This window comes from Gossypium raimondii, chromosome 11 (genome assembly GCF_025698545.1).
Source record: "Gossypium raimondii isolate GPD5lz chromosome 11, ASM2569854v1, whole genome shotgun sequence".
Taxonomy (NCBI): domain Eukaryota; kingdom Viridiplantae; phylum Streptophyta; class Magnoliopsida; order Malvales; family Malvaceae; genus Gossypium; species Gossypium raimondii.
The window spans coordinates 54430607-54447830 of record NC_068575.1 but is presented as its reverse complement, the minus strand read 5'-3'; the positions used below and the strand labels follow the sequence as shown (position 1 = coordinate 54447830).

The 17224-nt window shown below is 35.7% G+C and overlaps 3 protein-coding genes across 5 annotated transcripts; all 3 read left to right on the top strand.

Annotated features, from left to right (window-relative positions):
• Positions 1–3061: 3061 nt before the first annotated feature.
• On the top strand, positions 3062–4156 carry LOC105802845 (60S acidic ribosomal protein P1). Of its 2 annotated transcripts, none has more exons than XM_012634724.2 (4): positions 3062–3192; positions 3336–3415; positions 3593–3811; positions 3911–4156. In XM_012634724.2, exons 2-4 carry the CDS (start codon positions 3344–3346, stop codon positions 3962–3964), a joined length of 345 nt encoding a protein of 114 aa, XP_012490178.1. In that variant the 5' UTR covers positions 3062–3192; positions 3336–3343; the 3' UTR covers positions 3965–4156. The 2 variants fall into 2 exon arrangements, with proteins under 2 accessions (XP_012490178.1, XP_012490179.1); XM_012634725.2 differs by having other exon boundaries at positions 3088–3192; positions 3339–3415.
• Positions 4157–6630: 2474 nt separating this feature from the next.
• Positions 6631–8758, top strand: LOC105802846 (pyruvate dehydrogenase E1 component subunit alpha-3, chloroplastic). The gene is made up of 3 exons (XM_012634726.2): positions 6631–6994; positions 7089–7869; positions 8308–8758. Exons 1-3 carry the CDS (start codon positions 6755–6757, stop codon positions 8583–8585), a joined length of 1299 nt encoding a protein of 432 aa, XP_012490180.1. The 5' UTR covers positions 6631–6754; the 3' UTR covers positions 8586–8758.
• Positions 8759–11873: 3115 nt separating this feature from the next.
• LOC105802847 (two-component response regulator-like APRR3) lies at positions 11874–16425 on the top strand. 2 transcript variants are annotated; one of them, XM_012634729.2, is made up of 9 exons: positions 11874–12323; positions 12458–12622; positions 12744–12874; positions 12984–13127; positions 13304–13418; positions 13518–13938; positions 14756–14847; positions 14968–15521; positions 15950–16425. In XM_012634729.2, exons 1-9 carry the CDS (start codon positions 12110–12112, stop codon positions 16064–16066), a joined length of 1953 nt encoding a protein of 650 aa, XP_012490183.1. In that variant the 5' UTR covers positions 11874–12109; the 3' UTR covers positions 16067–16425. The 2 variants fall into 2 exon arrangements, with proteins under 2 accessions (XP_012490183.1, XP_012490181.1); XM_012634727.2 differs by having other exon boundaries at positions 11876–12323; positions 14756–14856.
• The last annotated feature ends 799 nt before the right edge of the window (positions 16426–17224 follow it).

The window sequence follows — 17224 nt, the reverse complement described above, 5'->3', positions numbered from 1 at the left end:
AATTAAAAATATATTAAATGTAAAAATATGATTTTTTAATAAAAGTTATTTTAAAAATAAAATGTGAAATTGATAATATAAAATTTTAACACGAATATTTTATGGCATAATTAATAATTCAATTTTAATATAAATATTCAATATGACTAAACAATTCAATAATATAAATAATATAAATAATATAAAATGTGAAATTTAATTTAATAATATAAATAGTAGATATAAATAAAATTATTACTATTTATGTTTAGTGAATTTTTTTTGAATAATTTTGATTTTTTATTTGAGGGTAAAGGGTGAGAAGTAAAAGTTTAGGGGGAAAATAAAAAGTTTTGGAAAATAAAAGTTTAAGGGAAAGTAAATAGGGGGAGTAAAATTTTGGAGGAAAAATATTTAAAAAAAAAATTGGAGGGGGAGGGTTTGGGGTAGATGGGAGGTGAGATGGGAAGGGAATAAAAGTTTTAGGGGAAAAGTGGGAGAGAGTAAAAATTTTGGGAGAAAATAAAAGGTTTTGAGGGTTTTGGGGAGTAAAATTTTGAGAAAAAATAAATGGGAGAGTAAAATTTTGGTGGGAAATGGATTTTGGGTAGATTGAGGGGTTGGAAGGGGAGGGGAGTAAAAGTTTTGGGGGGAAAGTGGGAAGGAGTAAAAGTTTTGAGGGAAAAGTAAAAAGGTTTAGGAGTTTGGAGTAAAAATGTAAAATATTATAGTTTGATATTCGAATTATTCGAATTATTCGAGTTATTCGAATTTGAAAATTCAACTCGATTCGAACTCGAAATTCGAAAAAAAATTCGAGTTGATTCGAATAACTCGATTCGTTTAACTCGAAATTCGAATTTTTTTCGATTTTTTCGAGTCGAATCGGGTTTTGCTCACCCCTACTAGTTGGCTCTTTATTTAGCAAAGCCACTAGTATAAATAGTGGAATACTTTGTTCATTTTAATCATCAAGTCTTGAATCAAGCAATAAATCAAGCTCTCATATTTGAAAGCAATCTTTTCTTCATTTCTCACGTAGCATTTTGTTGTTTTTAATTTTTTTCTTCAATTTATTAATTCCTAGCTAGCCACCAACTTAAGCCATTTGCAATTCCTTTTTCAAATTCCCTTTTCATTTCCAGCAGCTAACCATCCACTTTAATTCATTACCAAATTTCCAGCCCCCATACTTAATCGCGCCACCCATCATTTTCACCCATCTTTACCTTATTTAATTTATCCAATACCAACATGCCCCAACCCTTAGTTAACTAAATCCATTTTCAGCTTTAGGTCGGAGTTAGCCTCGTCAAAACCCGTGAGTTATGCACCCAAACAATTTAACTCTTAAATTCCAGTACTTATTATTTCTTCGGATTAAGAGTATGATTTTGTCAAATCACAAAATCAGATCAACACTAAGTCAAAAAAAAGACGTCGTTTGATTTAGTGTGGTTAGACGTACAGTTGGAATTCCGAAAGGATCGATTCTAATCGGTTTTCTGTGAACACATTGGCGTGCCAAGTGGAGATTGCTGTTTGGTTCCGTCAAGGGAAGTAGTAACCGGATTTAAATGTCCCACGCGGTTGAGGGCATTGGTTCGAGTTAGGCTCTTCTTGAACGCAAAGCTGCCGAAGTTCTAAATCAGGAACGTTTCGTGGTTGTTCGACCGGTAAGGGTTAGTTATTGGACGTTTCATAACTAATTTACACAAGGAAGAGTTGGTGTCCTAGGTGTCCTTGGTAGCTATAACTAGCTTATTGGAAAAGAGTTCATCTAATTTCGAGGATCGGTTTAAAGACGAGGAAAAATCCGTGCCTAAAGCTGAGCTTATTCTAATTAAATTTTCTTCAAATTTATTTAACTGTTTTTTTTAAATTTCATTTTCAACTTTTACTTTTTACGCGTTTTATTTATTTATTTCAGGTTCCAGGTTTTCGATTTTATCCTCCCTCTTAATATCTTGGGCACGACAACTACCCCGACATAAATCTGGTCAAGAGAGCAACAATTTGCAGTAAACTCAGTCTCTGAGGGATCGACCCTACTCCCTATACTGCTTAAATTGCAAATTAGACGTAGGTTTATATTGGTGGACTCGACAACCATGAATGTTATTGAAAATATATACTATCTCTTTTCTAATATAAATCAAATGAAATCAAATAAATATATGATAAAGCACATTGCATGGCAATTCTGTTAGTTTGTAATGATTCCTTCCTATTTTTATTACAATATATATTCAGAGAATCAATGAAATAATTACAAGATTAAGACATTTTATTTTTTTACTGTATGGTTTGAATAAATTAATGGATTATACAATATTGAAACCAATAAAATAAATTGGTATCAAATAAAGTAAAGATATAATAAATTTAGTTTTTGATATTTACATTTTTTACTTTAATTATTATTATTTTAACTAAATTTGATTATTAATCTTTTAAAAGAGTTAAATTTTTTAACAAAATGTTAACTAAAACATTAATTGTTAACAATGTTGGAGTGACAATCCGTATGATAGTTTAAGTGTACTTCATATTAAAATGATATTATTTGTCTTATATGTCAAATCAATAAATAATTTAAAATTTATAAAAATTTAAAAAAACATGAAGTACACATGAAATATAAGAGGGCTCCTATGTTTAAAATTTTAACATTTTGCTTAGTATTTCCATAAAAAATCAATTTGACTCTTTTGAAATATTAATGGTCAAATTCGACTCTTTTAAAATATTAAAAGCCAAATTTAATTAAAATAATAATAAAGATCGAATTGACAAAGCATATAAATATTCTAAATTTATCATTATGCTTAAATTAAAATATGTATAACTTTTAAAATAAAACATAGTTACTTATTACAAATTTTTTAAAAAGAATCAATTAAAATTTTGAAGATAATATTTTTTAAATCCACCAATGATTTAATTATCAAATGGATCGAATAGAATAAAAAAAAAACATGAAGATTAAATGAAAAATGAAGCAAATAAAATTATTAATTTGATATACATATTGTGACTGGGAGGGGCCTAATTTCAAATACTGACCGGTTTGTTAAATGGGCCTAAGAAATCTAGAGAGCCCATTTAGACTCTTTCTTTAAAATCCCATTTTAGTAGTCGACGAGAAACCCTAAATCCCTATCAACTCTTGCTTTCAGAAAGGTGTTCGAAGTCTCTGATTTCGCCTCTCAGGTAATTCTCTGCTTTTTTTCTTCTGGAAATTGTTTCTTAATGAGCCTCCTTGGAATTTCCTTTTCAGTTATAATCTTGCATTATTGTTAATCTTTATATCCATTGGGTTCCAATGCTTTGTTCATTTGTGTTAATGTTGGTAGTAGAAAAGATGTCTTCAGCCGGCGAAGCTGCTTGCTCTTACGCCGCATTGATTCTCTATGATGATGGCATCCCCATCACTGTATCCTTTATGCATTTCTGGATTTGATGATTTATAATTTGAATGTTTTTCAATTTTTATGATATAATTACGGAATGAACGAAGGAAAAAAAAGGGCTTTCGGTTATTGAAAGAATGATAGGTTCTCTATGTGTATGGGAATATTGGTTTGTTTGTTTCTTTAATTTTAGCTAATAGGCTGAGAAGATTGCAACTCTAGTCAAAGCTGCAAATGTCTCTGTTGAATCTTATTGGCCAAGCTTGTTTGCTAAGCTTTTTGAAAAGTGTAACATTGAGGATCTCATAACCAATGTTGGTGCTGCCGGTGCTGGTGCCGCAGTTGCTGCAGCTGCACCTGTTGCAGCTGGTGCTGGTGGTGGAGCTGCTGCTCCACCTCCTGCCGAGGAGAAGAAGAAGGTGGGACTAAAATTTACAAATAAATGACCCTGATTTCCTTGTGTTTAATATTTTGTTTCACTGTTTGTTCTGATGTATTATTCTTTGGTAATTTTGCAGGAAGAGCCAGAGGAAGAGAGCGATGATGATATGGGATTCAGTTTATTTGATTAGGAGCTCCTTTCAGTGTATGAATTGGTTGATTACTGGTTCATTGCAGTAAGCTATGACAGTAGTTACCTATTGAGTTTTATTGATTTTGGTATATGTACTTTTTTAGTGAAGTGGCACTAAGTAGTTTTTCATTTTTGAAATGTATGTTTGAACCTTCTTATATATAACAGTATTCTAGAGCAAATTTTGACATTTGTTATTGAGTGTTGAATTGCTGTGCTTTATTCCATTGCCATGCATGCACTGTTTTCAAAGTGTCTTTTAGGTTAGTAGTTCTTTAAGCTATTGACTGAAATTTTAACCAATTCAAAAAGACCAGAGATTAGCCTATATTAGCATATTAGTCTTGCTGTTAAAATGAAGCTGCACTAATACTTTGATCATCCTGGCAAGAGAAACAATGCAAAACTTGTTGGAACCTGTTAACTCTATATCAGCTATCAAATGCTCTGTCACAGGCGTGGACCTTTTAATTTTGTGCATGATATATATTATTTGGAAATTGACTTTAGTTGAAAAAGACATTGAACTCATCCACTGCCTTGAGGGTGGTCTGCCAGGTTGGAGTACGAAACTTTAATTGGCCTTATCAAGTTGAAGCTTATATCCCCAAACGCATAAGGCTATCCCCCTTACAGATGATGGATGGATGGATGGATGGATGGATGGATGAGATTAACGGAACAAGTGGCCCCGAATTTTGTTTCAGTTTCTATCCCACTTCCATTCCAATTGGGTCCTATCTTTACTGTTTGAGCTAAACCAAATTTGGCTATTTTTGAGTTAGGATAGGTGATAATAGCTTATCTTAATCTCTTGTTATTTTTAGAATAAATCTGGAGCCCAAACGCGGGCGATCAAAGATCTAGCCTTGGAACCTTGCGGACAACTACTTGTAAAGAGAAATCACATAACATGCATTAAAATGATAAATGGCCTTATTTAGCCGATGCTAACATCGGTTATTCTATACAAATGCTATGCTTCTTATTTTAGGTTATGGGTGCATTTTATTCAAGAATTTCCCAAATCTAAAAGAACACTAAAAAGGGAAAACAAGAAAAAACCAAGAAGAAACACATACAAAAGTAAGAGATTTTTGTAGTGGTGTTTACATGGATCAGGTTCTCTAATTTCAATAGTTTTAACCTTAATGGCTAAGTTTTAGAATGTGATTTTTCAAAGGTTGATATCAATTGATATCAGGGTTAGTCATCATATCTCTCAGTTGTAGATAACGATGTCAGGCATTACACTGTTAGTTCGAGATTATATGAATTTAAGCTCTCTAATAGTCATAACTAATTTTTGGGGTGTGATTCGTAAAAGTTGCATATTCAATTTCCTCTTTAAGCACAATACATGTTTTACCACTAGAGCAAACCACTTTGGTAACCGTCTTACTTGCTCTTTAACTGAACTTACAACGTGAAGTCCCCAAAAGTCTTTAATACTGGTGGCTTTACTTTCTTTTCCACAACATCAAAAATTTCGCAAAGTGGGGCTATTTTATCAAAATAAAAAAAATTATATTTACAAAAATAATCCAAGTTTAAAAACAATCACCAAAATAACCTGAAATGAACAGTAAAATGGGGTAGTGGCCTGGCAATGGCCGGCACCACCTGATATTTTGGACCTATGATTGCTTGATAATTGTGTTAGACTTTAAAAAATATATTTTTTTTTGGTTCTGGCCTGTCAATGGCCGGAATCAGTGTATTTTTTTTAAAATCGTATCATATTGGTATACAGGGGAAAAAAAAGAAGAAAAAAAATTTGTTGACAGACCGACACCAGTATACGAAAAAATAAAAAAAAAAATTTTGATGGTGACCTGCCAATGGCCGGCACCACATTTATGTAAAAAAATTTACATTTTGGGGTGTCATTGGCCGGCACCAGTATACGAAAAAATAAAAAAAAATGGTAGTGGCCTGCCAATGGCCGGCACCACCTTTATGTAAAAAAAAATTTACATTTTCGGGTGCCGATGTAAATTTTTTTTTACATAAAGGTGGTGCCAACCATTGGCAGGCTACCACCAAATTTTTTTTTATTTTTTTGTATACTGGTGCCGGCCAATAACACCCCAAAATGTAAAAAAAATTTACATAAAAGTAGTGCCGGCCATTAGCAGGTTACCATAAATTTTTTTTAAATTTTTTCGTATACTAGTGCTAGCCAATGACACCCCAAAATGTAAAAAAAATTCCGTAAAGGTGGTGCCAGCCATTGACAGGCCAGCACTCAATGTTTTTTTTTTTTTCCTTGTATACCAGTATGATATGATTTTAAAAAAATACACTGGTTCCGACCATTGAAAGACCAGAACCAAGAAAATCATTTTTTTAAGTCTGATTGACGGGCCAGCACTCAAAATTTTTTTATTTTTTTCCCTGTATACCAGTATGATACGATTTTAAAAAAATACACTGATTCCGACCATTGATAGACCAGAACTAAAAAAATTATTTTTTTAAATCTGACACAATTATCAAACAATCATAAGTTCAAAATACTAGGTGGTGGCGGACATTGACAAGCCACCACCCCATTTCACTATTCATTTCAAGTTATTTTTGTAAATTTTTAAACCTCAATTATTTTTGTAAAAATATAATTTTTTTATTAGATTATTTTGGTAAAATAGCCGCAGCAAAGTGAATTACTACCCTCGTTTCCTCCGCCTTCTCCTCGGTTTCTTCTCTCTTTGATGATATCGCTCTCCCTCCCCCTTCTTTTCCTTCCTCTCTCACTCTCTGTCAGACTCAGAACTAAAGTAACAAAATGAATAGCGCTTCTTGTGCAGCCAAGATCAGTACGCAGCCTTTCTCTCTCAATCCCACTTCCCCTACATCTCACGACAGACCCCTCGTTTCCCCCAAACCCACCTCCCTTTTCCTCGGATCTACCCGCAAACTCCGCCTCAGTTCTTCTTCCAAATTGAACCTCCACCGTCGATCCGGGACTGTCGTTGCCGTCTCCGATGTTGTTAAGCAAAAGAAATCCAAGTCCACCCACAGTCTCGTAATCCCTTTTTTCTCTTTCCCCCCTGTTGCAGTCAACTTAAGTCTTGGTTATATCCGTTCCCTAACAAATCTTTTTTTTTTGTTTGTTTCAGCTAATTACGAAAGAGGAAGGATTGGAATTATACGAAGATATGATACTAGGAAGAGCATTTGAAGATATGTGTGCTCAGATGTATTACAGAGGCAAAATGTTTGGTTTTGTTCATCTTTACAACGGCCAAGAAGCTGTTTCAACTGGTTTTATTAAGCTCTTAAAGCAGCAAGATTCTGTCGTAAGCACATACCGTGATCACGTGCACGCCTTGAGCAAAGGAGTCCCCGCACGCGCCGTCATGAGTGAGCTCTTCGGTAAGACCACCGGCTGCTGCCGCGGCCAAGGTGGGTCGATGCATATGTTCTCTAGGGAACACAATCTGCTAGGGGGGTTTGCTTTTATTGGTGAAGGAATTCCCGTTGCCACGGGGGCGGCTTTTACCTCCAAATATAAGAGGGAGGTTCTAAAAGAGGCGGATTGTGATCATGTTACCTTGGCGTTTTTCGGCGATGGAACTTGTAACAATGGGCAGTTCTTTGAGTGTTTGAATATGGCGGCCTTGTGGAAGTTGCCCATTGTGTTTGTGGTTGAGAACAATTTGTGGGCTATTGGGATGTCTCATTTGAGGGCTACGTCTGATCCTCAGATTTATAAGAAAGGACCTGCCTTTGGGATGCCTGGCATCCATGTGGATGGAATGGATGTTTTGAAGGTGAGGGAAGTGGCTAAGGACGCAATTGGTCGGGCTAGGAGAGGAGAGGGTCCAACGTTGGTCGAATGCGAGACATACAGGTTTAGAGGACACTCATTGGCTGACCCCGACGAGCTTCGTGACCCTGGTAGCCATTTGATTCCTTTTTTTTCTCAGTATATATTTATTATGATTTAAATTGCTAATTCTTGAAAGCCACCATTTTTCCTTTATGATTCTGTTTGTTTTGATTGAGCCCTTATTACATTGCAGCTTTGAATGATAAAAACAGGAACCATCTGCATGCATATTGTGTTCTACTGGTCCTGTAATATTATTGTCTTACAGTTGAAGTGATTACTTTGTTTATTAAACTCTGTATGTTTCATAAAGATGGGTTTGTTATGTTTCGGAAGATAAATGATATGAAATTTTAGATTTTTAGGGATGAAATTTTGAGTTTCTAAGTGAATTACTACTGAACCCTGATCTTGAGGAACATTTTACATAATTCTGTTCTTAATTTGGACCTTTAAGAGTTCAGAAATGTCATCTAATTCAATGTTGTGCTCTGCTTCTTTGGCAGCTGAGAAAGCTCACTATGCTGCAAGAGATCCCATCACAGCCCTGAAGAAATACCTCATTGAGAACAGTCTGGCCAGTGAAGCAGATTTAAAGGCTATAGATAAGAAGATAGATGAAGTGGTAGAGGATGCTGTTGAGTTTGCGGATGAAAGCCCCGTTCCTTCTCAGAGTCAGCTGCTCGAAAATGTCTTTGCCGATCCAAAAGGTTTTGGAATCGGACCAGATGGTCGATATAGATGTGAGGATCCAAAATTCACTGAAGGCACTGCTCATGTCTAAGCTTTCAAAGGACAGTAACCAAACCATTTATGCACACATTTTGTTCTTACTTGATCTCATATATTTAGTTCATGATAGCAATTTCCGGTTTCTTTTGTTTCATTGGTTCTTGTGTAACAAGTATACGTTCCTTATGCTATCTGTCTATTTAAAATTCTGGTTTCTTTATTTAATCTCCATTTGTTACTTGGACAAATGCTTTAAATGCGGCCTATTTCCTGCCATGCTCATAGTTTGATGACTTAAATGCTCTGCTTTTCCTAAAAAGTTCCTTCCACAAACTGAGATTTGCTTTGCAGGCACCATAACTCTTCCTAGATTACTTGACTGCTATTTCAGTGCCCTTTAGAGAATCATCCCTAGCATGTTGCCTAGGAAATAGGAATTGTAGTGGATAGAACCTTACATGCATATGTAGTGGAGTGGTTTCATATGTCGAAAGATTTAAAAAGGATATGATGAGGTAGCATGTTTTGCTTTTGTTTCATTTGTAATAGAGGCAAATTGTGCACCCTTATCTTATCAGTATTATTTACAAATAATGGAAGTGGCTGAGTAAGCTTGCTTTTTTGTTGTTCACCTAAACCTAGGAGGCTGGCAAGTATGCGAGACTCTCTTTTTATTTTTTTTATGGTCATTTTCAGTCTTGCACGTTTCATCAATGCCCCCAAATTATAGTTGGGCCTCTATATTAGTAGGTTTAATTGTTTAAGTAAATTTTTTACAATACAAATTTGGAGAGGAGATGATATTGCTACTTTCAACGACTTGATGTTTGAATTTTGGCATTTGTCTAAGTATTGACTGTCCTCACTTCCTTTAATTCTTCGGTTGAGTTCACTCACTCCATCGAAACGATAAATGGGCGGAACATAGAAAAGAGAGTCAATATTCACCAAGATATGAAATGGGCGGTTCACAAAATTTGCAGCATTGCCTTTTGCTATGCCCATCCAAAGCACCTTTTAATTTCATCTCCCTTTCTTGTGCTTATTATCAGCCACACAATTAGTTCAGTCTATCCCTCTCCATTTATCCAACAATTATTGGCTTCCCAATGCTGACAATTTGAAATTCCAATTTTCAGCTGCTGAATGGGATAAGGCTATAATAAGATGATGGTAATTATAATAATAATAAAAATAAATCAAAGAAAGATGAAGGTTTATATTATGCTATTTGGTATTTGAATTTGAGTTTGATTTCAATGTTTAATTTGGTATGCAAATCGAAGGGTATCATGTGGTTGAATGTGAATATATTTGACTCATGCGCATCAAACTTAAGTAAGAAATAGTATATTAACCCAAAAGCTAAATACATGGTTTGACAATTTTATTGGTTACTTGTGATTTAAACATGGAAAGTGATCCTAGAATCACCTTAAATCCCTTGAACAACTTTATTTTTAAAGGTTTGTAGGGGTATAGGATTTGATCTGAATGTTATTGGTGATACAATGCAAGTGCTTTGTGAAGAAGAGTAATGGCTTGGCTTGGTTTCTAATAAAGAAGCATTGGGGAGAATGGTTGATGGTTTCAGCGATCTTCCTGACATTGATTCTGAGGTTTCTCACTTTAGAAGACATTGCTGTTCTTAGCCGAAGATTTTGTGTTCATATGTATGATGATTATAGCAAAAGCAAAAGCAAATTCTCCCTCTCAGCTTGTGCAATTGTGCAATCTTTTTATTCATTGTCTACAACGTGCTGCAATTTGTCTCACACTTAATCCACCTGAATTGAAGATGCCGCTTCCCTTGGTCTATGCGCATCCTATGAGAGTGACCAAACACCTACCTACGCCTGCATATTGCAACTTTGAGGTCTTCTGCAGATTATATGAAATTAGGAGCTTTATTAATGCATTTTGAGTGATTAATGACCAACTCCCTGCAATTTTCTTTCTTCCTCCAAAGATTACCAAAACTTAATGGTTCTCTGTCTCCGTGTATCATCATCATCTCTACCAAGCTGCAGTGGACAAGCGTGGTTTATTGATGAAACTAAATGCTCATTGAAAAGAATGGATAGCAGAGCTCAGTTGCACGACAGATGGATCATCTTCATCCAGTTAAAAGTGGGTCCATTTATCCGGTTATTAAAGAGGCAAAAGTGGCTCCATATCCCTAATGTGTGGGTTAACTTTTTAAGTTTTAAGAAAGGAAAGCCACAGGATTGTGCTTACATTTCAATCCCATCTTTTCTAATCGAATAATTCCATAAAGCCATATGAGCTTAATCACAGCAGTTCTCTCTTTTCAACTATTGTTCATTTCAAAACGAAAACGAAACCATGATTGGACGGTCACTAAACCTAATTTATTAACATCCTTTTCTTTTCTTTTCCTTTTCCAGAAATCTTTTAAATGTTTTAATTTTGATGACCAAAAACTAAAAACTTTCATTTTAGTCACCATTGTTAGAGTAATCTTTTACTTTAATCACTCTTCCGTCAAGTCATTAATGACGTGTAATGTAGCATGTCACCTTATTTTCACATATATTTTTTTTCACATCAAAGGTTCGAATAATTTGCAACCCTTTATTCATAAAGAAAACACATGTGAAAATGAGATAGCGTACTACATTAGATGCCATTAATGACTTGATAGCCGAATGAACAAAATAAAAGATAACCCTAACCGCGATAACTAAAATGAAAGTTTATTTTTATTTGGATAATTTACTTATAATAAATAAATATAGGTATAACCCTTTTAAATGGTTGATGATTTATTTAGGTGGGAAGTTACTGTAAAAAGAAGTGATTGTTTAATTAGTTGAGTAATCAAAAAATTCAAATACGATATTGTTGACTAAGAGATAGAGCACTCTCCCCTTCAATGGCAAAGGAAAATGTCATATACTAACAGAAAAGAAAGAAAAAACACAGACAATGAAGGTGCGTGCTGCTCTCTTAAGTCTTCGTGCCAAGAACGTAAGATACCACGTGTCCCTTTGTCAACCATGAGATCTCAAGGGAGGTGACGAGATACCACGTGGGATTCAAAATAAATATCTTACCTCCAACATACCTCACCGGCCCGACACGTATCCCTCCCCTGGGGTTGCGGCCCCCACCACACAGCGTGCATGATCACTAGATTCACCACTCAATCGGCAGGACAAAGTTTGGTTAAAGAACAGTGGCCCGTGTTGCGCCACATCAGCTTCACCAACCAGAAGCCAATGGCGGGCCACCTTTTGATCCAACTCCCCGTTTTCTTCTAAGGAATAAACTACAAAGTCTTCACTTCTTTTTTGCCATTCAAGAAAACGAAGATATTTTTTGTGGTTTTCGCGGTCCTAAACAAAAGTTGGATATTAAATAAATAAATAAACAACCAGGCTTCGATTCTCTCGACGTTTTTTCAGATATTTCTAGAGTTTTTCTTTTTATTAGTAAGGATGAGGCGTTCTTTCTTCATTTCCGCTTCAGTTTACTCTCTTCTTTCTTCACTTTCTTTTTTGAATGAGAAATTAGGGTTTTCTGTTTTGGTTTGATTGAATAGCGTACTTGAAAATGGTTGAAGTTGGAATGGAAGTCGACGTGGAGGTAGGGACGGCGGAGGAGACGAAGAAGAAGAAGGAGGAGGAGGAGGAAAACGATGAATCCTCAGAGGTTGTTCAATGGGAAAAATTCTTGCCTCAAATGGTTCTCAGAGTGCTTTTAGTCGAAGCCGATGATTCCACTCGTCAGATTATTGCCGCTCTTCTTCGTAAATGCAGTTACAGAGGTTTCTTCTTCACCTTTCGTTTCTTCATTTTCTTAAATCAGTATTGTTCTCTTTCTTTAGATCTATTGATTAACTGTATTACTAGTTTGATTCCCCCCTTCTTTTTATGCCTAATTTTCGATTTTTTTTCCCAGTAGTTGCGGCTGTTCCCGATGGTTTAATGGCGTGGGAGACTTTAAAGGATCGACCTCATAACATTGATCTTATATTGACTGAAGTAGAGTTGCCTTCAATATCTGGATTCGCGCTTCTTACTTTGGTCATGGAACATGATATTTGCAAAAATATTCCTGTTATAAGTATGTTTTTTAACTAAAAGTTTCCTTCATGCTTTACCATCTTCAAATTTATTTTTTGTCGTCATTGATTAGAAATGAAGCTAATATGTTAGTAGCTTTTACTTTTTTATAATTAAACCAGTGATGTCATCGGAAGATTCATTTAGCATGGTTCTGAAGTGCATGTTGAAAGGTGCAGCTGACTTTCTTATCAAGCCTGTTCGGAGGAATGAGTTGAGGAATCTTTGGCAGCATGTTTGGAGACGACATATGGTATGCCCTATGCTCGCATTTTGCTCAATCTTTTCTCGGTTGAATTCAAGCATTAAACTTAATTGATTTTTTTTTTTCATTTTTTGGTATTTGCCTTACTTTTTATCAGCTAGCTGGTGGATGTGCTCATCATAATCTACCTGCAAAAGAGCATAACGTTGAAGACACGGCTGAAAATAATGCTGCTGAAAACAACCAATCCAGTGATTATGGATCGTCTACACAGAAAATCAAAGACGAAAGTGATACCCAAGTGGGTATTTTCTTATCTTATTAGGTGTCTACTTGAGAAGTCTCGATTCTGTATCTGTGAGTAGGGTGGCTCCATGTAGTTTCGCATAGAGACCGCATGTTCTGCCACCTCTTGTGCAGAGCACTTGTACAACGCCTTGCTTGGAAGCTGAGAGTTCATACATGCAAAATATGCAGGGTCTTTCGCAATTGAAGTGTATGAGTTCAAATGTTAGCGATACAGGCAGAGAGCAGCAGGGAAATTTTGTCAAACCGGGTCAGGAGTCGCTTCAAAATGAGGGTCAAGCTGAAGGCATTTTACCTTATCTTTTTACACCGTTTTTATACTTTTTAAGTTTTCCTTTTCTAATTCCAGCTAAAAGAAAGAAAATCTGTTCCTCTTCATGACCAGGGATATCTGACAAGCTATTTGTATCTGAAAATTCAAAGAGATTTGTGGAGGTTGCTCATTGCAGTGGCACTTGTGAATCAATTGCATCAAAACTCGAAGAGAACTCTGCATTCGTTGACGAGATGGCACATAATGTTGTTGGACTACAAAGTGATAAAAGAATTGCATATGTTATGATTGGAGTTGGCTGCAATGACGAATTAAGGGAATCATCCACTGGAGCTATTGATTTAATTGATTCATTTGATAAACAGCCTATGGGCACCTTTGCAATTTCTAGCTTAAGTGATGGTGCAAACAAGTTAGAATTTTCTCCACAGTTGGAGCTTTCTTTAAGAAGACCTTGTTCAAGGAGCGCAAAGAGTCAAGGTACCAATGAAAAGCATATACTAAACCATTCTGATGCGTCGCCTTTTTCATGGTAAACTTTTTGTTTCCCTTATTTTATTTACCGTATGGTTGAGCTTGAGATGTGAAGATGTTTTGGCTAAATTAAGATTCTATTCTGTTGCTTACTTGCTCTTTGTTGGATTAGAGAAAAGAGTTGCTTGATCTTACACAATAGTAATGTCTTGTTTTTTCTCCATATTTTACTATTTTTAACGAAGGATTTCTTTGGCTGGTCTTGAAAATTTTGTTTCTAGACCAACTATTAATTAGAATCATTTTCTGGAGAATTAGAGATTAGGTAAACCTGAATTCTTGTACAATGCTATTGAGGGCAGTGGAAGCAATGTTAAGGTCATTACGGTGCCATAGGTTAGTGGATACTCTCCTGAAATTTCCTATAAAGGGGTCCATAATTAAAAAAAAAGGTATTTAATTATCCAGCTTAATATTGTTTAAATAGCATCAATTACCAAGTTGCACTTTAAAGCGGGTGATATGCGCAATTACCATATCATATTTCAACGTAAATCTGTTGCCTTCTATAAAGACATCCTGACTCCTATGATAGACCTGAGAAATGAGCCAAGGTGAGGTCTATATATTTCAGGGGGTTGGCTCAACCTTCATGATCTGGAGTGAGAATTTCTTTAATTTTTCTGCGCCAAGTATCTGACATAGTAGATCGAATAAAATAATTGGCTTCCAGAATTTCACGTGAAGGAGCAACTGAATTTATGATAAAGTAAACTTTTGGATCTAATGTATGCTATCTGTTATCTCTGTACACAGTTCGCTGGCATTAATAGAAAATATTGTTGTGTGCTTAATCTCTATTTTTTGAAATGCAGGTATAACAATAGGAAGTCATTACTGCCTATTTTCCTTACACTAGATGGCAACCGCGAAGAGGGTAACAGCAACCCCAGACAAGACCTAGAAAGTAACAACGGTACTTCTTAACCTCATGTTATTATAGTTGGGAGAATCCTTCTTGATCCAATCGAGGGTCAATCTGAAATAACAAATTCAAACACCCCACTTGGGCTGTTTTGAGTTACAGGGATGAGGATGGATGACGTGCATGCTGGATGTAATGATGTTTCCCCACACTTTTATCATGCAAAATCAAGTTTACCCCCTGCATGTGGTCCAAAACAAGTTGGAAAGCAAGAATATTCTCCCCTTCCTGTGAGCACCTTAGTGCATTCAGACCCTGATGTTGATGACTCAGAACAGTGTTACGGCTGGTGTGATGAAGCTACCAATTCTTCTAATGATCAAACTCTTCAAGGGCAGAACAAGCAGGAGCCTATTGAGGAATTAAGGTGCAGTTCTCTTATAGATTATCAGAGTGCTTGCAGTCGTTTATGTAATGATGTCGAAAATCATGAAAAGAGCTGCACACATGGAGCTGTTCCAAGTTGGAGCAATGCAAGTTCTGTTGTTACTCTTGCTGCAGCAATTGATAAGGGCACAACCATGGAGACTTTCAATAATAGCAATTGTTTTATTCATGATGGATTAAAAGGGATGGATACGCACCGCTCCAGCCAAAGAGAAGCTGCTTTGATGAAGTTCCGACTTAAGCGGAAAGATCGATGCTTTGAGAAAAAGGTATATTACTATTATTATTATTATTCATTTTGGTTGAAGGTAAGTACCAGGATGATACCGATGGTTGTATGCTTATGCTAGTGTACTTCCTCTTCACCTAAAAATGAGGTCAGTGTCACTTCACCACATCCACTCTATGTCTCATTAGTGCCATCTAAGTAATTTTTGTGTTATTCAAGCATTGTGGTTCCAATAATAGTAGATACCATGTTCTAGCTGCTGCTGCTACTATTATGATTATTACTATTAAGAAGCTAATATTTAATTTGCATCAAATACAAGCAATCTGGATTCAGAGGCTTACCTTGTAAAGCTCCGAGAATGTGATAACATCCTATTTCACTCTTTGGTGATAGAAGAGAAAAAAGGGTAGCTAAACATTTCTTAAAGGCCTGTTGAATTGCTTAATCAGTAGCTTCTTTGCACAGGTTCGATATCAGAACCGGAAGCGACTGGCAGAGCAGCGACCCCGAGTGAAAGGGCAGTTTATCCGTCAAGTGCAACATGGCACCCCTCTAGATAATGGTGATAGCCATAAAATATGAAGACACAATCTTGTGTTCCCTCTTGGAAAGGAGCTTATTTCTTGTTGAAATCTTGCATCATATTTTCAGTTGCAAGCATCTTCTCGGAAGAAAAAAAGGACCATGTGATAGCGGAAATATCTTGCAACTCCTTGAGTATTTTGCTATGGATGATGAATGTAGTTATTTTGCATCCAACTCAAATAGGCAACACTTTTAGTAAGTAGTGATTAGTGAGGTAGCGCCGTGCTTTTTCCGGGTATTAATATCATATGTGTGAGTGAATGCACATCGGAAACTTATTGTAATTAGGCAGGTTAGTTGTATTGTATATAGACTGTAATTTGCTTTAATATATGGGTTAAACACGTCTTTGAATATTTTTCCTACAACTTGCTATTTTTTGTATATTAGATTGTTTAGGTACGTAGCATTATTCTCTGAGATTTCATTCAATGTAAAACAGTGGGTGGCGGCAATAGGAAGAAACAAAGTAATCTGAATTGAATCGCAGAAAGTGGGGGATGAACTCTGGTGCAAAATGCAGGACTTTTAACGTGGAAGAAAAAAGAAAAGCATGGGACATATGCATATGTGACTCGATTCTATGGCATCGTGTGGGGACTTGGATCCCAAGCAAGCATGAAGAAGGGGCAAAAAACAACCACCTATACGTGTGATACAGATGCATTTGGGGTTTAAGAAACTAGCCCATTTTTGTTGGTGTTCCGCCAATGCCTTTCTGCTTATTATGCATATAGAGACAAACCATTACTAAGAGTCCTCTGTGCAAAATATTAAAAATAGTATTTATTTCTTAATGAATCTTTTTTCTTTTTGCTACTTCTAAATTAACTCTTGATAATATTTGGTTACAACAATATCAATTTCTTGTTGAAAGTCGAAACTCTTAACCTTTTTGGCAAACCCAACGTTGATATATTGGATAAGGCGACAAATTACAATAACGTGTGTTAGTAGATGGTGGTGCAGCTCATAGTTCAAATTTTAACTTTTAACTGGGATATCAGTCCGCAATAGGAAGCTTCCACTGCTGTGAAATATAGAAGAATTCTTTAGTCTTTATTATCTTATCTTGAATCAATACATTGTTGATGTTTTATATACATATGAGAACCAACTGCCTAATGAACTGCTTAACAGACTTTGTAACAACCT

Coding starts and splice junctions, on each gene's coding strand:
- LOC105802846 (XM_012634726.2), top strand. CDS start 6,755: ATGAATAGCGCTTCTTGTGCAGCCAAGATCAGTACGCAGCCTTTCTCT. Junction 6,995..7,088: donor CCAAGTCCACCCACAGTCTC/GTAATCCCTTTT, acceptor TGTTTGTTTCAG/CTAATTACGAAAGAGGAAGG. Junction 7,870..8,307: donor CGACGAGCTTCGTGACCCTG/GTAGCCATTTGA, acceptor CTTCTTTGGCAG/CTGAGAAAGCTCACTATGCT.
- LOC105802847 (XM_012634727.2), top strand. CDS start 12,110: ATGGTTGAAGTTGGAATGGAAGTCGACGTGGAGGTAGGGACGGCGGAG. Junction 12,623..12,743: donor CAAAAATATTCCTGTTATAA/GTATGTTTTTTA, acceptor TAATTAAACCAG/TGATGTCATCGGAAGATTCA. Junction 14,857..14,967: donor AGACCTAGAAAGTAACAACG/GTACTTCTTAAC, acceptor TTTGAGTTACAG/GGATGAGGATGGATGACGTG.
- LOC105802845 (XM_012634724.2), top strand. CDS start 3,344: ATGTCTTCAGCCGGCGAAGCTGCTTGCTCTTACGCCGCATTGATTCTC. Junction 3,416..3,592: donor ATGATGGCATCCCCATCACT/GTATCCTTTATG, acceptor TTTAGCTAATAG/GCTGAGAAGATTGCAACTCT. Junction 3,812..3,910: donor CTGCCGAGGAGAAGAAGAAG/GTGGGACTAAAA, acceptor GTAATTTTGCAG/GAAGAGCCAGAGGAAGAGAG.